Source organism: Schistocerca cancellata, chromosome 11 (genome assembly GCF_023864275.1).
Source record: "Schistocerca cancellata isolate TAMUIC-IGC-003103 chromosome 11, iqSchCanc2.1, whole genome shotgun sequence".
NCBI lineage: Eukaryota > Metazoa > Arthropoda > Insecta > Orthoptera > Acrididae > Schistocerca > Schistocerca cancellata.
Genome location: NC_064636.1, coordinates 91,402,267 through 91,428,850, shown reverse-complemented (window position 1 = coordinate 91,428,850; position 26,584 = coordinate 91,402,267). Strand labels below are relative to the sequence as shown.

Below are 26,584 nucleotides of genomic sequence, written 5' to 3'. Positions count from 1 at the left end.
ATAAAACAGAATATTTGCATATATTGGTAGTTATGCACAAAATTATTCACACACAAATTACAGTCATATACAGTAAGTACAGTAAGCATCAAGGGACCACCAATTTAGTATTGAAGGGCAGTGTGGAGGGTAAAAATCGTAGAGGGAGACCAAGAGATGAATACACTAAGCAGACTCAGAAGGATGTAGGTTGCAGTAGGTACTGGGAGATGAAGCAGCTTGCACAAGATAGAGTAGCATGGAAAGCTGCATCAAACCAGTCTCAGGACTGAAGACCACAACAACAACAACACAGTAAGTTTTATCTTCCTCAAATTGAGACAATTTAATGACACATATACTACATTGCATAGAATCAAACCATGACATCAGAGTTTTTACAAAGAAAGGAGTATTACAGCTTTGTGTTATCAATTCAATCAAACAACATTTACAGAAGCTCAACGATGTAACATTAAGGGGCTCCGGAACGCCCTATACTTGCAATGTTAAAATAACGCTTATAAATTACATCTTTCCTCACAAAGTATTTGAGGTAGGAAGTTGAACTTTTTACAGATTATTTATTGGAATATGGGCTACAACTTAACACAGGGATTTTACAAAATTTTAGTTCAGTTATTAAAGATGATTTTTTTCAATTGTAATGAAAATTCACACCTTTTTTTGCAATTTTTTATTTATATATTCAAAAATATACAGTTTTTTGGAAAAAGGCTGTGTTAAATTATGCAGAATTTACTGTGTAACATTTACTGAAAGTTTGAAACAAATATGTTTGGAAGATCCTTAGAAAACATGTAATTAGTATGAGAAAATAAAAGTTTTGGGAATCGAGCGACAAAGATTGGATTAACTTTTTAGTGCATTCCAGGTCCATAGGATGGATTATCTTCATCCTCTGCAAACTCCTCCTCCAGCTTCCTGTTGTTCCTCCTCCTGTTTACTCTTGCTTGTATTTCTAGACTCTTTACAGCCCTGTCTGCAGCCCAAAGGCGTTCCTTGTCTAAAGCAAGCATCGCTCGTACCATGTTAGAACCTATCTTCATTCCCATATTTCTAAATACCTTGCACCTTACAATGTTGCCATAATTGAAAGTCGCAACAGCATCATACACACCAAAGTGAAGTGTTTCTATTCCAACAAATACAGTCTTGGGGATTCTCGACCATATAACACTATTTACACTTTCATTGGGGTTTTGAGTTTTTCCGTGAATACACTTTTTCAACAGTTGAGGTGCTGCTAAGTCTCTGAAAATAGGTTTTATCACCTCCATTATTGCATGAGGCAGACTATGCTTATGAGTGTACACTTCACCAGTTAGCAATCCTTTGTTATATTTACACCAACTGTCCTCTTCTTTGGGACACAAGCTATGTTGGGGATTTTCATCGGTTGAAGAAGTATGAAAAAAAAGAGCCCAAACAGCCTTCTTCATTTCGTCGACACTTTGTGTATTTTGCCTAATAGCCATTCCATAATAGTTCTGTATTTTGTCAATTACACTGTCAGTTAACCTTCCCTTCCCATCCAACCCTTTACCATCACTGAGTTTTTGTTTTTTGTACGAAGCTTTCAGTTGCCGAAGTCTTGTTCCCATTCGCTTCTGTACGTGTCCAATACACTCAAATTTCTGCACTACAACATCATCACCATAGGGCTTCAGTCCTTGAACATGTTTGAAACTTTTAGAATCACCGTCACCAAGGTAATTAACATATCGCACTTTATCACACGCCTCAGAACGCTGGAATATACTGGCAACACCAGCCACTTCCATTCCTCCACTACTGCCACTATAGTTAGCTTTGCAATTATTTTCATGTGTACCTTTATATTTTTGTGGACATCTAAAATACTTTGATATTACTGCTACATCTAAAACTTTCCCTGTATACATACTGGTGGCAGATACTACACCATGAAGAGATGTGTGTCCCCGTTTATGCCAGGTACCATCGAACGCTGCAGTCAAATCTCTGTTACCATTATTTTCCATTACTGCCTCTTCCACAGCGTTCTTCATAGAGTCTATACAGACATCTTCTACTTTAGACCCTATTAATTTATTATAGGTCGTAAACTTGGTTGGGGGATTTGGAAGATTCATGATGCCACAGAAAATTGCACCTGCAGTAGCACCCTTACCAACTGAACGCAAGGAATAAACAAATCTAATGTTGTGTTCGTAGATTTTGCTACCATTTTCTTCAGTTGCAGTTACTGCAACACTGTTCCAAAAGGAGGTCATGTATGAACACTTATCACATTCCAGTTGTATTTCACTAGCAAGTCCTACGTGCTTTATTATGGAGAGTTCCAGACCAACTTCACTACAATGAATACATCTTACACAGTTTGAAAAAATTCCTTTGAGAACCGACGTATCAAATATTTCATTCACATCCGATTCGCCCATAAAACATTCATAGTTTTCACTCATTGAACCAAGCTTCTTCTGTGAAGTATTTTCTTTCCCACTTTGACTGCTATGGGCAGGTGTACTTGAGAGGTTAGGTTCACTCACTTGGTTATCGTCTTTATTGTTTACAGTAATAACACATACCTTTGGCTTTCCAACATTTCTCCTTTTCTTAAAAGCCTTCAGAGGATTTCTAATAACTTTACTTTTACTCATTATTATACTTCAACAAAACAGAGACTCAAGAAACAGAATTAATTACGAATATTTTCGAGATAACGACAGAGTAAATAAACATGAAACAATCGACAATCACACCAGCGATATATATTGAACCATCACAGGTTAGCCACAACACATACTTTATCTCACATCACTAAAATGTACCTGATGAACACGGACGTTAATAATAACACCATTTGACAGCAGTTTAACAGCGCCGCAGTGGGTCACGCCCATGTAGAACACATTTCAAAAAAAATTTAAAAATAGTTGTAGTCTTCGGAATTGAATAAATTATATATCTATTAAAAGGTAATAGTCTGCAGATTCAGAAAACGCAAAAAAGTACAAATTGAACTTTTCATGATTTTGAGCCTTTCCGGAGCACCTTAAATAGAACAAAAATAAATCAGCAGAGCTTTAGAGCTATGGTGTTAGAAGCTGAGGAAGGGTGTGCCTAGGGGCTGTGTGTGCGTGTTGCAGCTACGACGTGGTGGTGCTGGCAGACCCGGAGCGCATCCTGGATCAGTTCGAGCGGAGTGGGGCGCGCGTGCTGTTCTCCGCGGAGGGCTTCTGCTGGCCCGACGAGTCGCTGGCCGTGCAGTACCCCACCATCACCCGCGGCAAGCGCTTCCTCAACTCCGGCGGTGAGTTCACACCCTCTCTCATCCCATCCTAGGGTCTATCTTCTCAGCAGCCATACGGGGGATCGTCATCATCACCATCATCATTTAAGACTGATTATGCCTTTCAGCGTTCAGTCTGGAGCATAGCCCCCCTTATACAGTTCCTCCATGATCCCCTATTCAGTGCTAACATTGGTGCCTCTTCTGGTGTTAAACCTGTTGTTGTTGTTGTTGTTGTTGTGGTCTTCAGTCCTGAGACTGGTTTGATGCAGCTCTCCATGCTACTCTATCCTGTGCAAGCATCTTCATCTCCCAGTACCTACTGCAACCTACATCCTTCTGAATCTGCTTAGTGTATTCATCTCTTGGTCTCCCTCTACGATTTTTACCCTCCACGCTGCCCTCCAATACTAAATTGGTGATCCCTCGATGTCTCAGAACATGTCCTACCAACCGATCCCTTCTTCTAGTCAAGTTGTGCCACAAACTTCTCTTATCCCCAATCCTATTCAATACCTCCTCATTAGTTATGTGATCTACCCATCTAATCTTCAGCATTCTTCTGTAGCACCACATTTCGAAAGCTTCTATTCTCTTCTTGTCTAAACTATTTATCGTCCACGTTTCACTTCCATACATGGCTACACTCCATACAAATACTTTCAGAATCGACTTCCTGACATTTAAATCTATACTCGATGTTAACAAATTTCTCTTCTTCAGAAACGCTTTCTTTGCCGTTGCCAGTCTACATTTTATATCCTCTCTACTTCGACCATCATCAGTTATTTTGCTCCCCAAATAGCAAAACTCCTTTACTACTTTAAGTGTCTCATTTCCTAATCTAATACCTTCAACATCACCCGACTTAATTTGACTACATTCCATTATTCTCGTTTTGTTTTTGTTGATGTTCATCTTATATCATCCCTTCAAGACACCATCTATTCCGTTCAACTGCTCTTCCAAGTCCTTTGCTGTCTCTGACAGAATTACAATGTCATCCGCGAACCTCAAAGTTTTTATTTCTTCTCCAGGGATTTTAATACCTACCCCGAATTTTTCTTTTGTTTCCTTTACTCCTTGCTCAATATACCTATTACTTCAAAATCATTCTTAACCGAATCCAGGTACCTTCTCCTCGGTCTGCCCCGACTCCTCCTACCCTCTACTGCTGAACCCACGAGTCTCTTGGGTAACCTTGCTTCTCCCATGCGTGTAACATGAACCCACCATCTAAGCCTGTTCGCCCTGACTGCTACATATATAGAGTTCATTCCCAGTTTTTCTTTGATTTCCTCATTGTGGACACCCTTCTGCCATTGTTCCCATCTACTAGTACCTGCAATCATCCTAGCTACTTTCATATCCGTAACCTCAACCTTGTTGATAAGGTAACCTGAATCCACCCAGCTTTCGCTCCCATACAACAAAGTTGGTCGAAAGATTGAACGGTGCACAGATAACTTAGTCTAGGTACTGACTTCCTTCCTGCAGAAGAGAGTAGATCGTAGCTGAGCGCTCATTGCGTTAGCTTTGCTACACCTCACTTCCAGTTCTTTCACTATGTTGCCATCCTGTGAGAATATGCATCGTAAGTACTTGAAACCGCCCACCTGTTCTAACTTTGTTCCTCCTATTTGGCACTCAATCCGTTTATATTTCTTTCCCACTGACATTACTTTCGTTTTGGAGATGCTAATCTTCATACCATAGTCCTTACATTTCTGATCTAGCTCTGAAATATTACTTTGCAAACTTTCAATCGAATCTGCCATCACAATTAAGTCATCCGCATATGCGAGACTGCTTATTTTGTGTTCACATATCTTAATCTCACCCAGCCAGTCTATCGTTTTCAACAAATGATCCATAAATAATACGAACAACAGTGGAGACAGGTTGCAGCCTTGTCTTACCCCTGAAACTACTCTGAACCATGAACTCAATTTACCGTCAACTCTAACTGCTGCCTTACTATCTATGTAAAGACCTTTAATTGCTTGCAAAAGTTTGCCTCATATTACATAATCTCGTAGAACAGACTATAACTTCCTCCTACGGACGCGGTCATATGCCTTTTCTAGATCTATAAAGCATAGATACAATTCCCTGTTCCACTCGTAACACTTCTCCATTATTTGCTGTAAGCCAAAGATCTGGTCCTGACAACTACTAAGAGGCCTAAACCCACACTGATTTTCATCCAATTTGTCCTCAACTAATACTCGCACTTACCTTTCAACAATACCTGAGACGATTTTACCCACAACGCTGATTAAAGCGATACCTCTGTAGTATTTACAATCTTTACTGTTTCCATGTTTAAAGATTGGTGAGATTACTGCTTTCGTCCGGTCCCCCATACAGGGGATAGGCAAAATAATGTGAACAGTGATAATAATGGGATGGTTGTGTTTGACGGTGAACAAAGCAGGTAAGGCACGTATCGCGCTGGACTGTGCGTGTTCAGTACGACTAGACATCATTGCGAGTTGTTTTCGAGAGTGCACACTTCGGCCGGCCGCGGTGGTCTAGTGGTTCTAGGCGCACAGTCCGGAACCGCGGGGCTGCTGCGGTCGCTGGTTCGAATCCTGCCTCGGGCATGGATGTGTGTGATGTCCTTAGGTTAGTTAGGGTTAAGTAGTTCTAAGTTCTAGGGGACTGATGACCACAGCAGTTAAGTCCCATAGTGCTCAGAGCCATTTTTTTCTTTTTTTTGCACACTTCGTATTTGCATTCAGAGGCCGAGGTCGACGTGCAATGACAGATCTAACAGGGTTCCAAAGAGGGCAGATTGTAGGGGCCCGATTACCTGGAGCATCAGTAACCAAGACAGACAGCTGGCCGCTGTGACCGAGCGGTTCTAGGCGCTTCAGTCCGGAACCGCGCTTCTGCTGCGGTCGCAGGTTCGAATCCTGCCTCGGGCACGGATGTGTGTGATGTCCTTAGGTTAGTTAGGTTTAAGTATTTCTAAGTCTAGGAGACTGATGATCTCAGATGTTAAGTTCCATAGTGCCCAGAGCCATTTGAACCAAGACAGCCGGCTTACTGAATGTTTCGAGAGCAACTGTTTCAACAGTCATGAGAGCCTATACAAAACGTAGAAAGACATCATCGTGTAAATGTAAATTTGTTGTTGTTGTGGTCTTCAGTCCTGAGACTCGTTTGATGCAGCTCTCCATGCTACTCTATCCTGTGCAAGCTTCTTCATCTCACAGTACTTACTGCAACTTACATCCTTCTGAATCTGCTTAGTGTATTCATCTCTTGGTCTCCCTCTACGAGTTTTACCCTCCACACTGCCCTCCAATGCTAAATTTGTGATCCCCTGATGCCTCAGAACATGTCCTACCAACCGATCCCTTCTTCTAGTCAAGTTGTGCAACAAACTCCTCTTCTCCCCAATTCTATTCAATACCTCCTCATTAGTTATGTGATCTACCCATCTAATCTTCAGCATTCTTCTGTAGCACCACATTTAGAAATCTTCTATTCTCTTCTTGTCTAAACTATTAATCGTCCCGCTACAGTCTGGAACCGCGCAACCGCTACTGTCGCAGGTTCTAATCCTGCCTCGGGCATGGATGTGTGTGATGTCCTTAGGTTAGTTAGGTTTAAGCAGTTCTAAGTTCTAGGGGACTGATGACCTTAGAAGTTAAGTCCCATAGTGCTCAGAGCCATTTGAACCATTTGTTAATCGTCCACGTTTCACTTACATACATGGCTACACTCCATACAAATACTTTCAGAAACGACTTCCTGACATTTAAATCTATAGTCGATGTTAACAAATTTTTCTTCTTCAAAAACGCTTTCCTTGCCATTGCCAGTCTACATTTTATATCCTGTCCCCAAATAGCAAAACTCGTTTACTACTGTAAGTGTCTCATTTCCTAATCTAATTCCCTCAGCATCACCCGACTTTTGTTCGACTACATTCCATTATCCTCGTTTTGGTTTTGTTGATGTTCATCTTTTACCCTCCTTTCAAGACACTGTCCATTCCGTTCAACTGCTCTTCCAAGTCCCTTGCTGTCTCTTACGGCATTACAATGTCGTCGGCGAACCTCAAAGTTTTTATTTCCTCTCCATTGAATTTAATACCTACTCAGAACTTTTCTTTTGTTTCCTTTATTCCTTGTTCAATATACAGATTGAATAATATCAGGGATAGACTACAACCCTGTCTCACTCCCTTCCCAACCACTGCTTCCCTTTCGTACCCCTCAACTCTTATAACTGTCATCTGGTTTCTGTACAAATTGTAAATAGCCTTTTGCTCCCTGTATTTTACCCCTGCCACCTTCAGAATTTGAAAGAGAGTATTCCAGTTAAATTTGTCAAAAGCTTTCTCTAAGTCTACAAATGCTAGAAACGTAGGTTTGCCTTTCCTTAATCTTTCTCCTAAGATAAGTCGTAGGGTCAGTATTGCCTCACGTGTTCCAATATTTCTACGGAATCCAAACTGATTTTCCCCGTGGTCGGCTTCTACTAGTTTTTCCATTCGTCTGTAAGGAATTCGCGTTAGTATTTTGCAGCTGTGACTTATTAAACTGATAGTTCGGTAATTTTCACATCTGTCAACGCCTGCTTTCTTTGGGATTGGAATTATTATATTCTTCTTGAAGTCTGGGGATATTTCGCGTGTCTGATACATCTTGCTCAGCAAGTGGTAGAGTTTTGTCAGGACTGGCTCTCCCGAGGTTGTCAGTAGTTCTAATGGGATGTTGTCTACTCCCGGGGCCTTGTTTTGACTCAGGTCTTTCAGTGCTCTGTCAAACTCTTCACGCAGTATCATATCTCTCATTTCATCTTCATCTACATCCTCTTCCATTTCTATAATATTGTCCTCAAGTACATCGCCCTTGTATAGACCCTCTATATACTCCTTCCACCTTTCTGCTTTCCCTTCTTTGCTTAGAACTGGGTTTCCATCTGAGCTCTCGGTATTCATACAAGTTGTTCTCCTTTCTCCAAAGGTCTCTTCAATTTTCCTGTAGGCAGTATCTATCTTACCCCTAGTGAGATAAGCCTCTACATCCTTACATTTGTCCTCTAGCCATCCCTGCTTAGCCATTTTGCACTTCCTGTCGATCTCATTTTTGAGACGTTTGTATTCCTTTTTGCCTGCTTCGTTTACTGCATTTTTATATTTTCTCCTTTCATCAATTAAATTCAATATTTCTTCTGTTACACAAGGATTTCTACTAGCCCTCGTCTTTTTACCTATTTGATCCTGTACTGACTTCACTATTTCATCCCTAAAAGCTACCCATTCTTCTTCTACTGTATTTCTTTTCCCAATTCCTGTCAATTGTTCCCTTATGCTCTCCCTGAAACTCTGTACAATCTCTGGTTCTTTCAGAATGGGAGTCAGTATCATTAATGTAACTTGGAATTCAACAAAACATGCAAAAAGAACGATTTAATTCCAAGTTACATTAATGTAAAGGTTAAAAACAGTTCTACAGTGGCACAAAGTCCACGCAACCTGCCACTGATGATGCCTTGCTGAAAATAAAGGCGAAACGCGTATGGTACTAAAATTGTGTTTTATTCAGTTGCTGTCAGACGCTCCATAAGTAAAAATTATTAATATACCGTAATATTACACGCAACTGAGGAAGACAGGACTACAAAAGTAGAAGATGTAAGTACAGGGTGTTTCAAAACGAGTGTACGGGTTTTAAGGCCTTGTAGCATTCATTACATTCAACTTACAATGATAAATAATACACCAAATGAAAGAGCAACTCAAACAGTTTTGCTTGTACACCTGGACGCAAAGGAACGACCAAGAGTGATTGAAGAACGTGCTGAATGAGTGAGAGCCTTTCACGCGTAGCCCCAAGAAATCAGTTCGAATGGCCAGTCGTGAATTAGCATTTCCAGTGTCGTCTGTTTGGAGAACTTTAAAGAGACGCTTACAGCTACATCCTTATCGTTTGCATTTGTTGCAAGCTCTAAAGCCTACAGAATACGGTTTACGTGCCAACTGCGCAAATGAAACGTTGCTGGATGACAATGAAGATTTTGTGGGTCTTGTCGTCTTCGCTGATGAATTGACATTTCACCTAACAAGGGAACATCCCCATCGCACCCCCCCTCAGATTTAGTTATAAGTTGGCATAGTAGATAGGCCTTGAAAAACTGAACACAGATCAATAGAGAAAACAGGAAGAAGTTGTGTGGAACTATGAAAAAATAAGCAAAATATACAAACTAGGTCGTCCATGCATAAGATAGGCAGTATTAAGGGCAACGTGAGGCGAGGAGCGCCGTGGTCCCGTGGTTAGCGTGAACATCTGCGGAACGAGAGGTCCTTGGTTGAAATCTGCCCTCCACTGAAAATTTTGCTTTCTTTATTTTCGCAAAGTTATGATCTGTCCGTTCGTTCATTGACGTCTCTGTTCACTGTAATAAGTTTAGTGTCTGTGTTTTGCGACCGCACCGCAAAACCGTGTAATTAGTTGACGAAAGGACGTGCCTCTCCAATGGGAACCGAAAACATTTGATGGCAAGGTCATAGGTCAACCGATTCCTCCACAGGAAAACACGTCTGATATTTTGTATACGACACTGGTGACAGCATGTACGTCACATGACAGGAATATGTTGTCGACCCACCTAACTAGTACACTTGGCGAATGGGTGAAAAGTTTCTTCTACCTTGCCCGATTTAGGTTTTCTTGTGGATGTAATAATCACTCCAAAAAAAGTGATGATAACATAAGAGTTTTTCACATAAACTGAAAATAAGAAGTTAAAATTTTCGGTCGAGGGAAGAATTGAACCAAGGACCTCTCGTTCCGCAGCTGTTCACGCTAACCACGGGACCACGGAGCTCCTCGGCTCACATTGCCATTAATATTGCCTATCTTATGCATGGACGACCCAGTTTGTATATTTTGCTTATTTTATCATAGTTCCACACAATTTCTTCCTGTTTTCTCGATCGATCTGTGTTCAGTTTTTCAAGGCCTATCCACTGTGCCATCTTATAACTAAATCTGAGGGGGGTGCGATGGGGATGTTCCCTTGTAAGTGGAAATGTGAACACAGGCCGGCCGGTGTGGCCGTGCGGTTAAAGGCGCTTCAGTCTGGAACCGCGTGACCGCTACGGTCGCAGGTTCGAATCCTGCCTCGGGCATGGATGTGTGTGATGTCCTTAGGTTAGTTAGGTGTAAGTAGTTCTAAGTTCTAGGGGACTTATGACCACAGATGTTGAGTCCCATAGTGCTCAGAGCCATTTGAACCATTTGAAATGTGAACACACGTAATGTGCGCATCTGAGGGTCAGCAAATCCTCACGAAATGGTACACCTGGAAAGAGGCTAGCCTAAACTGAACTTTTCTGTGCCATATCCTGGCGGCAAGTTTTATGAGCCTGTCTTTTTCGGTGAAGCAACTATGACAGGTGTGTCTTACCTTGATGCGCTAGAGTTATGGCTCTTTTCCTCAACTGCAAGAAGCTGAACCACAGAACTTTTACTATGGCAGCAGGATGGTGGGCCTCCTCGCCGGCATAACTGAGTGTGCGATTGGTTAAAAGATGTTGTCCCTTACCGCTGCATTGGTCGCAAAGGGCCCAATGATAGAGCTTGTTTTACATGACCACGTTCACACACACTCAATACGGCTTTTACGTTTCGGGATTCATAAAGGATCTTGTGTATATGGCTTCGCTCCCAGCTTAGCTAACCGACTATGGAAACAGCACCGTTGCAACAATTATATCGGACCCACTTATCAAAGTTTCGGAAGCACTCCCATACCGACTCGATGTCAGATGAATGGTGGTCTCATTGAACACTTGTAAGAAAAACTGTTTCAGTTGGTCTTTCATTTGATGAATTATTTATAACTGTAAGTTGAATGCAATAAATGCTACAAAGCCTCAGAACCCGTAGATTCATTTTGAAACGCCCTGTAATGTCGCCAGTGATAAAAAATAGATAAAAAAATAAAAGTTAGCGAGACTCCAACCGTCGTCTCGACGACGGCCCTCTTGCAAGATGCGAACGCTAACCACATTTTTTGCGTTGCGTTTGATCGGAACCGACGTCACGTGACATTATTCAAGTCGATCGTTGACTTCTTTACTCAGTTTTTTTATTTATTACAGAGAGGAATCAGCCTTCTGACCGGACACGCTGAGCTACCGTGCCGGCTATAACTTTACCACGATGACTTCTTACTAGACTTGGCCACTGTTTCTATGTTTCGATACAGTGTATCGATACGTGGAACCGTTTCAGTGTTTCGGAACGGCTGTGGTTTACTGTTTCGAAACAGTGGTGTTTCATTCCGCCCCTGTCTCGGATAACCAGACAAGATTCGATCTCGAGCCAGACACAGAAACTGTATCGTTGTTTCAAAATAAGGCTGTTTCAGTCCACCTGTGCTTGTGTCGGGCGAGATTCGGGCTCGGCACAGGTACTGAAACACAACATACCACTTCGTGAAACACTTCCAAGAGTGTCGAAATCTTTTTGACAAGCAATAGCATGAAGCTTAAGATATCCGAAAATAAAGCTTCGTTTCTAGCTGACTGTCCTATGCCGAAATGGCGTAACATCTGCTTTATAAACACTAACCAAACAATAAAACAACGCATACTATTCACATTCAAAATAATAAATAGGTGAAAAATCATTCAGTTAAATTACACTTTTTTTTTATAACATACGCTTCTCTATTCATGTACATTAATCATATTAAGGAACGCAAGTAAGCCTACAACATTTCGAATAAAAAAAAGGCGTAGAGTGACAGTTATTAGACATATACATAAATTTGATGTAGGTATAATTGCAAGCAATCTGTTTGACATATCACTGATAGTGTAATGGTGAACGGGAAGGGCTGGCAAGCATGGTGAATTTATAGTAACGGTTCGAAACACCTTGAAAGACAAAATTTTTTGTTATATTTTGTTATTTATTCGAATTATTTGGCATTATTTGTGAGACTATAGTCACTGTGCCTATTATCCGCAATGATTCCCTTTGTGTGCATGGAAATTAGCAGGATGGATATATTACCCACACTAACGGAAAGTGGGAATCCCAGTAGCATATCCGTTGTGTCTGCAGTTTGCTCCCACCTCCAGTTCCGTTCGTGGTGGTTCTTCTGTCTTAGGCTATGGCTGTCCTCAGCCAATTGAAAAGTATGAAAGTCACACGACACGAAAGCAGCGCATTTGCTCCAGGAAATACGAAACTGCCAAGACGCCTAAGTGATAGTTTCATACTTTCTGCGATATGATTAGCGCTCTCGCACCTCATTTGTGTTTATATGGACAAACTTATACAGTAGACATTCAAGATGATAAAATGTGTAGGTTTATTAGATAACAAAACACAAACTGTTTCACTGTTTCGAAACAGCGTATCGAAACATTACATTGTACTGTTTCATTTGTTTCGAAACAGTTACGTGTTGCAGTTTGCCCATCTCTACTTCTTACATCCAGCTTCTTCCCACAGGTACATCAGTTAGGCCGGTATTACACTATCAAATTTCTTTGTCAAATTCCTTTGTCAAAGATATTTGATGGTGTAATAGGGAACTTCGTCAAGTGTCGTCCAATATTTGATCAAATGTAGGGCCTAGCTGTAGATTTGATCAAAGAAGTCGCTTGTCTTCTGTTCACTGTAATGTGACATGTTACCACATGGAGCGCTAGCATCGCTGCATTCTGTCGTCTGTAGCTTTTTTATAAACATTGCCGGTAAATACAATTGGTGTGTGCCGACAACTACAAAATTAATCGAGATGTATGAAGCTGATGAGGCGCTTTCCAACATGAGGCACTCTGAATAGAAAAATAGATTACGAGGGTTGGAGACCTGACCTGACCTAACCTAACCTAACCCGGCCGGCCGCGGTGGTCTCGCGGTTCTAGGCGCGCAGTCCGGAACCGCGCGACTGCTACGGTCGCAGGTTCGAATCCTGCCTCGGGCATGGATGTGTGTGATGTCCTTAGGTTAGTTAGGTTTAAGTAGTTCTAAGTTCTAGGGGACTGATGACCACAGATGTGAAGTCCCATAGTGCTCAGAGCCATTTGAATCATTTTTGAACCTAACCCTCTCCTGTAGCAAGGAATCGGGAGTGTTACAGTGAGCCTGTCTTCTGCAAATGTAGCAGTTCTTAAGTGAATATTGTGCTTTGTGATATGAGGATACACTTCATTGAGCACGTACAGAAACGTATGCTCATCCATTCTTAAGTAATTGATGTACGACTTTACGTCCTCCACTATAAGCTCACGTAACAAGTTTTGTTGAATGCTTTTATCGTGTCGTCGTAAAACTCACGGCTTTACCCAGGTTTGTTTCCTTTTTTTTCCGCCGCTTCTCTTGCAACTGTGTACATGCAACTGCTGCGGTTAATAACAAGTTGTTGTTGTCAACCATCTTGAACTTTGACGAAAAATTTTATGACAGTGTAATACCCCTTCTAGCGCTACGTCAAAGATCTTTGTCAAATATATTTGACGGAATATTTGAACACATCTTTGATCAAATCTTTGACAAAGAAATTTGATGGTGTAATACCGGCCTTACATAATAGACGCGTAAAACTCACGCGATTTTCTTGAAACTGCCAGAGTCGTGCACATTACTACTTGCATATTACGTTGTTTTAATGGCCTACTAAAACTGTACAAAGTCTGAAGTAAAACCGTGATCCGAACGTCATGGCATCCCCTTGCAAGTATGCATCATTTTGGAAACGTTCTCATACTTGCACTTGAGATTTAAGCTGAACACAGACAGATGGGTGGGTCCACAGATTCTGCCGCGATGGGGTTCGGGGGGGGGGGGGGGGGGAAGGGGGGAGAGGTGATGACGTGGCATCAGGAAGAGCATCCGGCCACTATAAACTGTCGGCACACGGAGCTTGCTTTCGAACGTTGACGCTGCCGACATCAACGTGTTGCTGAACGCTCAGAAACAATGCGACTTGTGCATACGGTACGTGTTCCCCAACGTGGTGTACGCAATTGCAGCTCGCTCCAGCGGCAGTTCTCAGCTGTATCTAGCTCGCAAATCACACTGTTTACTAAATGGACGGGCGTCAAATTCCTTTGTTTGCCCTATTAAAATGCACTTTCCTCCCTTGTCCATATGGTAGTCAGGTTGTTATGTCTGTAATATGCATGCATAAAAAGTTCAGGAGCAGTAAACGTGTCATAGGCCAAAAAGGAAAGTACCACGTGCAGTCAATCGGCTTAGAGAAGTTGCATTACAAATGGTACGATACAACTTTAAAATTATATCGGTTTATTTGCAGTGTAAATAACATTAAAATAGAAAAGGGAAAAAGAAAAAAAGAAGAAGAATTTCCAAGTAGGAATTGGATGCCACTACCCTTAGGTTACCATTCTGTGGTCTTCCTGCTGCCCGGAAACTATGCTAACACGAATGGCTCATGCCTACATCTACATCTACATCTACATGACTACTCTGCAATTCACATTTAAGTGCTTGGCAGAGGGTTCATCGAACCACAATCGTACTATCTCCCTACCATTCCACTCCCGAACAGCGCGCGGGGAAAACGAACACCTAAACCTTTCTGTTCGAGCTCTGATTTCTCTTATTTTATTTAGATGATCATTCCTACCTATGTAGGTTGGGCTCAACAAAATATTTTCGCATTCGGAAGAGAAAGTTGGTGACTGAAATTTCGTATATAGATCTCGCCGCGACGAAAAACGTCTTGACTTCCATCCCAATTCGCGTATCATATCTGCCACACTATCTCCCCTACTACGGGATAATACAAAACTAGCTGCCCTTTTTTGCACCCTTTCGATGTCCTCCGTCAATCCCACCTGGTAAGGATCCCACACCGCGCAGCAATATTCTAACAGAGGACGAACGAGTGTAGTGTAAGCTGTCTCTTTAGTGGACTTGCATCTTCTAAGTGTCCTGCCAATGAAACGCAACCTGTGGCTCGCCTTCCCCGCAATATTATCTATGTGGTCTTGCCAACTGAAGTTGTTAGTAATTTTAACACCCAGGTACTTAGTTGAATTGACAGCCTTGAGAATTGTACTATTTATCGAGTAATCGAATTCCAACGGACTTCTTTTGGAACTCGTGTGGATCACCTCACACTTTTCGTTATTTAGCGTCAACTGCCACCTGCCACACCATACAGCAATCTTTTCTAAATCGCTTTGCAACTGATACTGCCGTCAACTGACGTCCAATCCGCGTCAAAAATGCCGTTTTTTCTCAGTGTTGGCCATCTGGAGCTCCCACTTCTGTCCCTTCGTTTCTGACCAAGCCTTGCATACACTGATAAGCCCAGACATTATGACCACAGCCCACCGCGATGGTGGATGCCGCCTGGTAGCGTTGTGAGTACGTGACGCAGCAACACAAGTATGTAAGCGGAGAGACACGGACGGGGGAATCACCCTAGCAAAGATACGGGCTGCAAATTGGGAAATTCATTGAGGTAACCAACTTTGACAACGGGCAGATTATTATTACGCAGAGCCTGTGAACGAGTGTCTCGAAAATGGCGAAGTTGGTCGAATGTTCACGTGCTACTGTCGTGAGCATCTATGGAAAGAGATAGGATGATGAAACTACCACTAGGCGCTAAATGATTGGACCTCCAGTTCAGAGGCTGGGGTTCAGAGGCTTGTCTGCTCTGTAAAGTAGGATACATGGTGATGTGATATCTCTGCCGAAAGAGCACAATACTGGTGCATGCACAAGTGTTTCGGAGCACACCGTTCGTTGTACATTGTTGAACATGGAGCTCTGCAACTGACCACCCCTACGTGTTCACATGTCGACCCAGTGACATCATCAATTACAATTGCAGTGGACACTAGAGATGGGCAAAACTGTTCTTTTCAGAGATTGGATCAGAACTGTTCACTCCCTGAAATGAATTAGCTCTTTTTCATGACTCACCACTCATTTACAATAGAAAATAAATGGAAGGCACATTGCCCTTTAAACTTGGTTTATTCCAGTACTATACCTGTATTTTGATCTTATTTGATCCTATTTTGAAGTAACACAGATAATGAGTAAGAATTTTGTATTGTTTATTGAAATTTCCACGATATGACAAAGTTTTTGATTATTGATTTATTTTGCACTATCGTGGTTTTTTGGGTGATCGGAAAATGTTGTAACTTGAGATTTACATTAACAATATATTTGGCTATAATGTATTAAAATTTCATTAACCTCATACAAATACATCGCAAGCCATATATTTTTAAAGTGAACGTTTCCTTTCGAAGACGCCTAAAATCGCAAAATCCGTACCAGAATAAGAAAAAAATATATAAATTTGACTGTAAAACGAAAGTGCTGCATATAGCCTTACGCAGAATAAAACAAGGAAAATATTGGTGTATCACATTTTGCGATACGTTTATCGGTTCGCTCGTAATTAAAGCGTAAATTCGAGTGTCCATAATAAAAATCCTATAGTAAGAGGAGTCATCAGAAACCTAATCTGATCAGTTTAAACAAATAAAAATAAAATAAAAACAATTGATGTATACATAACATAATAATGTAATATACATAGCGGTATTACTACGAAGAACAATATCCAGTGGGGACGAACTCCGATGCAGAGGCGCTGAGTCGAGCAGGTCGAGCCGCGAGCTGTATTACTGCGTGAGCTGAGACCGCAGAGACCAGAGTGACACCTGAGTCGCTTTGCTCGACGCTCTGGCTAGAGTCGAGACGGTGGGGTGAGCGTTGAGCGGGCGAGTTCCGAGGGTGGGGGGGAGCGGTGAACTCACCCGCTCCGAGACAAATCGTCCGTTCCCTTGCGAGCAGGTTTTTGCAAGTAGTTCCTATGTTATCCGCTAGGTGGCTCTCTGTCCTGTTGCTCGCATCAACTGCCCAGAGGGCAGGACGTGCAACTGAAACGATCGCCGACAGAGTGCGATGCGAAGTTAAGCTGCGCCAAACACTGCACAGTGCACACGGCAGACGACGCACAGAGACGGCACGGCATATGTGAAACACAAAATCCAATGGGGCACTGCACAATGCAGGCAGCCAAGGTAGAAGCAGGGCAGAGGCCGGCGCTGGCTGTGTTGTGTGGCGTGCACTGTGCTCTGACCAGCAGAGGCGCTGCTGATATGCTCCGTCTCTCTCTCTCTCTCTCTCTCTCTCTCTCTCTCTCTGCCGTGGGAAACGTTTGGAGCTACCGTTCTTTTTTTCTGAATCACTGATTGTTCACTCCTTTGAAAGATTGAACTCTATGAATTAGTTCAAGAGCGGATCCCCCATCTCTAGTGGACACACAAACATTGGGATTTGAACCGTCGATCAATGGAAGCGTGTGTCAGCTCTTCGAGTGAATCACATTTTTGCTACTCTAGGTCACTGGCCATCTCCAAGATGAACGGCGGCTTGAAACATGCAGCATGCCACAAACGCAGGCTGGCGCTGGTGGGAGCAGTATTATACTGTGAGAGGCATTCTCATGCACTTGCATGGGACATGTCGTTGTAATTGAGGACACCGTCACAGCTGCTAACCACCTGCATCCCTTCACGCTTGATGTCTTCTCCGACGGTGATGTAATCTTGCAGCAGTATAACTGTCCGTATATTGGAGCCAGAACCATGCTACAGTGGTTTTAGTAGGATTATAGTGGACTCACGCTGTTGTCTCAGCGGCCACATTCGGCTGATATAAATCCTGTGGAACCCATTTGGGTCGCTATCGACTGCCATCACCCCGTACACAACTCAGCGGTCCATTATTTACGTGAATTACACGACCTATGCATTGACATCTAGTGTGACATACCTTCACAAACATACTAACAAACTGTGGGATCACTGATACGCAGAATCAGTGATGTATTTTGTTTCAAAGATGGACGCTCGAGCTATTGAGCAAGTGGTTATAATGTTTTGGCTCATCTGTGTAGGTGTACACTATGTGATCAAAAGTATCTGGACACCTGGATGAAAATGACTTACAAGTTCTTGGCGCCCTCCATAGGTAACGCTGGAATTCAATATGGTGTTGGCTCGATGACCGCTTCCACTCTCGCAGGCATACGTTCAGTCACGTGGTGCAATGTTTCTCAGGGAATGGCAGCCCGCTCTTCACGGAGTGCTGCACTGAGGGCAGGTATCGATGTCAGTCAGTGAGGCCTGGCACAACGTCGGTGTTCCAAACCATCCCTAAGGTGTCCTACAGCATTCAGGTCAGGACTCTGTGCAGGCCAGTCCATTACAGGGATGTTATTGTCGTGTAACCACTCCGCCACAGGCTGTGCATTATGAACAGGTGCTCAGTCGTGTTGAAAGATACCATAGCCATCGCCAAATTGCTCTTCAACAGTGGGAAGCAAGAAGGTGCTTAAAACATCAATGTAGGCCTGTGCTGTGATAGTGCCACGCAAAACAACAAGGCACGCAAGCCCCCCTCCATGAAAAACACGACTGACCGCCTCCGTATTTTACTGTTGGCACTATACACGCTGGCAGGTGATGTTCACTGGGCATTCACCATACCTACTCCCTACCATCGGATCGCCACATTGTGTACCGTGATTCGTCACTCAGCACAACATTTTTCCACTGTTCAATTGTCCAATGTTTATGCTGCTTACACCGAGCGAGGCGTCATTTGGCATTTATCGGTGTGATGTGTGGCTTATGAGCAGCCGCTTTACTATGAAATCCAAGTTTTCTTACCTCCTGCCTAACTGTCATAGTACTTGCAGTGGATCCTGATGCAGTTTGTAATTCCTGTGGGACGGTCTGGATAGATGTCTGCCTGTTACACATTACGACCCTCTTCAACTGTCAGCTGACTCTGTCGGACCTGTACGCTTTTGTGGTGTACGTGTCCCTTCACGTTTCCACTTAGGGGTGTGGAAACCTCACGTGCAGATATATGACGCAAGTGACACCCCATCACCCAACTGCGTTTGAAGTCTGTGAGTTCCTCAGAGCGCCCCATTGTGCTCTCTCACGACGTCTGATGACTACTGAGGTAGCTGATATGGAGTACCTGGCAGTAGGTGGCAGCACAATGCACCTAATATGAAAAGCGTTCATTTTTGGGGGTGTCCAGATACTTTTGATCACATAGTGAATCGCCAAAGCGTGCGTGAGTAATGAGTGGGTGGGCAAATGTCTATAAGGTACAATACATATGTAGAATTGTGGACAGTTGGGAATGTGAGTCTCACGAGAAGCGTGCAAGGGATAAGTCCCTGCAGTCGCCCTATTCATCTGTGTCCTCGGTGGCTCAGATGGATAAAGCATCTGCCATGTAAGCAGGAGATCCTGGGTTCGAGTCCCGGTCGAAGCACACATTTTCAGCTGTCCACATCGAGGTATAACAACAACACCTGACGGCAGCTGAGGTTGTCAGTTAGTTATCATTTAGTGTAGGTGTGTTGTAAGAACATTTCCATTACAAACCACGCTGTAGAAGAGTAACACTTTTAATGTTGTGTTGGCAGGTTTCATCGGGTACGCACCAGAGCTGTATGCCGTGGTGACTCATGCTGCCATTGCCGATACGGACGATGACCAGCTGTTCTACACGCGAGCCTACCTGGACGAGAAGCTGCGCACGAAGCTCAAGATCAAGTTGGACCACAAGTCGGACATCTTCCAAAACCTCAACGGAGCTGCAGGTACGATTTCTTTTATGCTGCAGTCTGAATCGACTTTCTGCTCGAGTAGCAGCGATTTGACACCCGGTACCTCTTTCCTGGCATAAGGTTGTGAGTATTAGGAAATGGGGGTCATTTCATGATTGTTGTGCCATTATTGTCTGAGAGATTCCCATGTAAGCCACTATATCACTTAATAAGGCCACAGCATGTAGACGGTGCATTGTGAAGGGGCTGAAATCTGTAATCAGTCATTACCCATCTTCCACCTATAAGCTCTTTAAGTTTCCAAATCTTGTCTGGTACTGTCCCCAGCAATAAATTTTTCCTTCTCATTCTGTCTGGTAAGTCTCCTCCGATGTGGGGTTCTGGATGACTTTTCCGAACTCTTCCCGTTTCCTAAACCTCACCAGTCCCTTTTCCTTCATCCCTCTCACTTCCCTTTCGATACTTCTGCCAGAAGAAGGTGCTTCATATGTGTGTACTCTCCTGCTACCGCTTGATGAGTAGATTTTTTTATCCATCAATTTACATTATATTTTCACAAATTATTCTTTCACTTGTTATAGAATGAGTGGATAAAGCAAATGTTTGACAGTGAAAAGAATAACAGTAAATGCTCAACAATACTGCATTTCTATTATGAAGTAAAAAAAAAAAAAAGTCATTGATGTGGGGTTCTGATACAGACTTGGGACAGGTTCCTGACACAACTACATAGATCTGAAGATGGTCCATTGAGATCAAAACTGGTCATGTACTGAATTAAAAATGGGCAAATGGGACTGAAAACAAATAATGTATTAAAATGGTTTAATATGATACATAACTTGAAGATTTTTCACTACACTAAATACATAGTAGCTCTTCTCAATTTTTTTGAGTTCACATGTTAAAACTAGTTATCATAAGTAAATTCAGGCTTACAGATAGGACCTGCATGCTTTCATGTTCCTCCCCCCCTCCCCCCCTCAAAGCTAGACCTTGGGGGTCGTAGTGATCGAAGTGCAGTACACCACATTCAGATACATAGCCACCTGGCTCCATGAACCGTCAATACCAATCATTCGTCTCATGTCTCACAAACTATACATGTCAACAGTGAATACAAATATATGTACAGGCATAAAACAGTGACCAGTTGCTTTTTGAAATATCTGGTTATTCCCATAAAGTAGATTTTGACCTTTTTCAGGCTCATCTTCAGATGTGGTACAGGGAAGTTACATTTTTATTGCTACAAAATGATACTGTGTACTGGCTCTGTGCAAGAATATAACAAATCTTTCTTCGTGGCAATACATATACTAAATTTTATCTGCGGTACAATAAACTTACTATATCCCACAGTGGATGTAGTAAGCATCATGCAAGATCTAATTGTGTGTGGTAGAGATGGGTGACAGGGAAAAATAGACAGGTTAGAAAATAAAATAAAGGATGTAGAAAACCAAAAGGGAGTAAAGAAAGTAATAGTTACTGAGAAGAAATGCTGAGACTAAAGGAATCGATGTATATTAGGGCCATGTGGGTAATGAGAACTGAGGACATGTTAAAATAATTTCTGACAATATTAACTGTTATAATCAGAAGAAAGTACCATACTCATATTATTTGTGTGTAGTATACTCCCCTCTTAAATTCCAGTGTGTGCTGCAGTTAAGTAATGGAAAAACTACTTACATCACTATCATAACCTGATTCTGTATAATTTTCTTCTGCTGTGCTCAAGCTATCACTGCGACTGATCCAAGTTTCACCTAACAACACAGAACTTTCGAATGTCACACTTAGGTCCTGTGCAGAAATCTGCATTCCTGTGCATCCACATATGTCCTTTCCGTTAATAATCTACATCCATTAATAATTAAATAGCTGGTGCCTTTGTCTTTGACCACTGTAGGCAGTGAAAATTTCCTGCCTTTTAAAAGACCACCATTCATAAGCTACATGAGCAGTTGCGACAGTGTGGGCTCTCTCTCTCTCTCTCTCTCTCTCTCTCTCTCTCTCTCTCTCTCTCTCTCTCTCTTATCAGTCTACTGACTGGTTTGCTGTGGCTCACAACGAATTCCTCTGCTGTGGCAACCTCTTCATCTCAGAGGTAGCACTTGCAACCTAGGTTCTCAATTATTTGCTTGACATATTCCAATCTCTGTCTTCCTCTCTAGTGTTTGCCTCTACAGCTCCCTCTAATACCATGGAAGCCATTCCCTGATGTTGTAACTGATGTGTTGGCAGAATAGCCAACACCGTGTTGCTAGAGGAGGCCAAAATGCACACGTTTACGCTCACGCAGACTGGCGTGAGGTCTGGAACAGGACAATGTAATTAATATAGCCAATAAGGTACGTTGCTGCTGGAATACTTAACTTTAATCCATAATTGGTGTACATCACTCTTGATGGTACATTAATAACAATCTCAATATAAACTGGTAATGGCGCCTTGCTAGGTCGTAGCCAATGACATAGCTGAAGGCTGTGCTAACTATCGTCTCGGCAAATGAGAGCGTATTTGTCAGTGTAGCTTTGCTAGCAAAGTCGGCTGTACAACTGGGGCGAGTGCTAGGAAGTGTCTCTAGACCTGCCGTGTGGCGGCGCTCGGTCTGCAATCACTGACAGTGGCGACACGCGGGTCCGTCGTATACTAGCGGACCGCGGCCGATTTAAAGGCTACCACCTAGCAAGTGTGGTGTCTGGCAGCGACACCACAGTAACAAATGGCCTATCATCCTGGCCCTTCTCCTTATCAGTCTTTTCCACATATTCCTTTCCTCTCCGGTTCTGCGCAAAACTTCCTCATTTCTTACGTTTTTGGTCTGCCTAATTTTTAGCATTCGTCTGTAGCACCACATCTCAAATTCCTCGATTCCCTTCTCTTCTGGTTTTCCCACAGTCCATGCTTCACTAACATACAATGCTGTGCTCCAAACATACATTCTCAGAAATGTGTTCCTCAAATTAGGGCCTTTGTTTGATACTAGTAGACTTCTGTTGGCCAGGAATGCACTTAATGCCAGTGCTAGTCTGTTCTTGATGTCCTCCTTGCTCCATCTGTCATTGGTTATTTTGCTGGCGAGGTAGCAGAACTCCTTAACTTCATCTGTTTCGTGACCATCAATCCCAGTGTTAAGATTCTCACTGTTCTCATTGCTGCTACTTCTCATTACTTTCTTTCCTTATTTACCATACTCTGTACTCATTAGACTGTTCATTCCATTCACCAGATCATGTAATTCTTCTTGACTTTCACTCACGATAAGCAATGTCATCAGTGAATCGTATCACTGATACCCTTTCAAGGTGAATTTCAATTTAACTCCTGAACCTTTCTTTCATTTGCATCATTGCTTCTTCGATGTACAGATGTGCTCCCTGCCGCCGTTGGATAAGCAGCTGCAGCAGCAAGTCGTATACTCCTAGCTCACTCATTTGTTACATAGTTTAATTCTTAATTTCTTTGCGTGTTTTTGGTACTTGCATTGTTTAATTCATAAATTTCGGGCGTATTATAGTATTTGAGAGTTGTAGCATCGCGTTTTAGTACCTGAATAGTGTAAATTCGCATAGTCGTCTGTCATCTGTTTTTGTTTTGAACGGCCAGTGTCGGTTGGTCACAGTCAGTGTGCTCCCTGCCGCCGTTGGATAAGCAGCTGCAGCAGCAAGTCGTATACTCCTAGCTCACTCATTTGTTACATAGTTTAATTCTTAATTTCTTTGCGTGTTTTTGGTACTTGCATTGTTTAATTCATAAATTTCGGGCGTATTATAGTATTTGAGAGTTGTAGCATCACGTTTTAGTACTCGAATAGTGTTAAATCGCGTAGTCTCCTTCCGCCGCCGAGCAGTGTGTCAGCAGTGCACAAGTGGCAGCATTACTGCATTTACTAGGCAATCTTGGATTTTAATAACCGCTTCAATTTTGTGTCGTTTTGTTTGCGCTCTCTGTAGATTAGTTCAGACGTTCTTTGCACAAGTTTTTAGCATGGATAGGGACTGCAACTGCTGTGTTCGGATGCAGGCTGAGTTGGCATCCCTTCGCTCCCAGCTTCAGGCAGTGTTGGCTTCGGTCACACAGCTTGAGGCTGTTGCCAATGGCCATCACTGTGGGGGTCCGGATGGGGGTTTGTCGGGGACGGCCAGCTCGTCCCACGCATCCCCCGATCGGACTACGACTGTGGTTGCCCGGGATACTGCCCGCATTGAGGCTGCTCCCTCACCTGTGGTAGAGTGGGAGGTCGTCTCAAGGTGTGGCAGGGGGCGAAAGACATTCCGGAGGGCTGAACGGAAGGCCTCTCCAGTTTGTCTGACGAACCGGTTTCGGGCTCTGTCTCAGGCTGATACTGATCTTCAGCCTGACATGGCTGCTTGTCCTGTTCCAGAGGTTGCCCCTCAGTCTGCAAGATCCGGGCAGTCGCAGAGGGTGGGCTTACTGGTAGTTGGGAGCTCCAACGTCAGGCGCGTAATGGGGCCCCTTAGGGATATGGCAGCAAGGGAGGGGAAGAAAACCAAAGTGCACTCCGTGTGCATACCGGGGGGAGTCATTCCAGATGTGGAAAGGGTCCTTCCGGATGCCATGAAGGGTACAGGGTGCACCCATCTGCAGGTGGTCGCTCATGTCGGCACCAATGATGTGTGTCGCTATGGATCGGAGGAAATCCTCTCTGGCTTCCGGCGGCTATCTGATTTGGTGAAGACTGCCAGTCTCGCTAGCGGGATGAAAGCAGAGCTCACCATCTGCAGCATCGTCGACAGGACTGACTGCGGACCTTTGGTACAGAGCCGAGTGGAGGGTCTGAATCAGAGGCTGAGACGGTTCTGCGACCGTGTGGGCTGCAGATTCCTCGACTTGCGCCATAGGGTGGTGGGGTTTCGGGTTCCGCTGGATAGGTCAGGAGTCCACTACACGCAACAAGCGGCTACACGGGTAGCAGGGGTTGTGTGGCGTGGGCTGGGCGGTTTTTTAGGTTAGATGGCCTCGGGCAAGTGCAGAAAGGGCAACAGCCTCAACGGCTGCGGGGCAAAGTCAGGACATGCGGGGACCAAGCAGCAATCGGTATTGTAATTGTAAACTGTCGAAGCTGCGTTGGTAAAGTACCGGAACTTCAAGCGCTGATAGAAAGCACCGAAGCTGAAATCGTTATAGGTACAGAAAGCTGGCTGAAGCCAGAGATAAATTCTGCCGAAATTTTTACAAAGGCACAGACGGTGTTTAGAAAGGATAGATTGCATGCAACCGGTGGTGGAGTGTTCGTCGCTGTTAGTAGTAGTTTATCCTGTAGTGAAGTAGAAGTGGATAGTTCCTGTGAATTATTATGGGTGGAGGTTACACTCAACAACCGAGCTAGGTTAATAATTGGCTCCTTTTACCGACCCCCCGACTCAGCAGCATTAGTGGCAGAACAACTGAGAGAAAATTTGGAATACATTTCACATAAATTTTCTCAGCATGTTATGGTCTTAGGTGGAGATTTCAATTTACCAGATATAGACTGGGACACTCAGATGTTTAGGACGGGTGGTAGGGACAGAGCATCGAGTGACATTATACTGAGTGCACTATCCGAAAATTACCTCGAGCAATTAAACAGAGAACCGACTCGTGGAGATAACATCTTGGACCTACTGATAACAAACAGACCCGAACTTTTCGACTCTGTAAGTGCAGAACAGGGAATCAGTGATCATAAGGCCGTTGCAGCATCCCTGAATATGGAAGTTAATAGGAATATAAAAAAAGGGAGGAAGGTTTATCTGTTTAGCAAGAGTAATAGAAGGCAGATTTCAGACTACCTAACAGATCAAAACGAAAATTTCTGTTCCGACACTGACAATGTTGACTGTTTATGGAAAAAGTTCAAGGCAATCGTAAAATGCGTTTTAGACAGGTACGTGCCGAGCAAAACTGTGAGGGACGGGAAAAACCCACCGTGGTACAACAACAAAGTTAGGAAACTACTGCGAAAGCAGAGAGAGCTTCACTCCAAGTTTAAACGCAGCCAAAACCTCTCAGACAAACAGAAGCTAAACGATGTCAAAGTTAGCGTAAGGAGGGCTATGCGTGAAGCGTTCAGTGAATTCGAAAGTAAAATACTAGGTACCGACTTGACAGAAAATCCTAGGAAGTTCTGGTCTTACGTTAAATCAGTAAGTGGCTCGAAACATCATGTCCAGACACTCCGGGATGATGATGGCATTGAAACAGAGGATGACAAGCGTAAAACTGAAATACTAAACACCTTTTTCCAAAGCTGTTTCACAGAGGAAGACCGCACTGCAGTTCCTTCTCTAAATCCTCGCACCAACGAAAAAATGGCTGACATTGAAATAAGTGTCCAAGGAATAGAAAAGCAACTGGAATCACTCAACAGAGGAAAGTCCACTGGACCTGACGGGATACCAATTCGATTCTACACAGAGTACGCGAAAGAACTTGCCCCCCTTCTAACAGCCGTGTACCGCAAGTCTCTAGAGGAACAGAAGGTTCCAAATGATTGGAAAAGAGCACAGGTAGTCCCAGTCTTCAAGAAGGGTCGTCGAGCAGATGCGCAAAACTATAGACCTATCTCTCTGACGTCGATCTGTTGTAGAATTTTAGAACATGTCTTTTGCTCGAGTATCATGTCGTTTTTGGAAACTCAGAATCTACTATGTAGGAATCAAC

At 43.2% G+C, this 26,584-nt stretch overlaps 1 protein-coding gene across 1 annotated transcript in view; it reads left to right on the top strand.

The window, feature by feature from the left end:
• The window catches only part of LOC126108948 (procollagen-lysine,2-oxoglutarate 5-dioxygenase), a 466,456-nt gene that overhangs the window by 126,830 nt on the left and 313,042 nt on the right, over window positions 1-26,584 (top strand). The window contains exons 4-5 of the mRNA XM_049914331.1: window positions 3,132-3,295; window positions 19,766-19,942. Of these exons, the coding sequence (XP_049770288.1) occupies window positions 3,132-3,295; window positions 19,766-19,942 (341 nt within the window). The remainder of the gene's footprint in view (window positions 1-3,131; window positions 3,296-19,765; window positions 19,943-26,584) is intronic.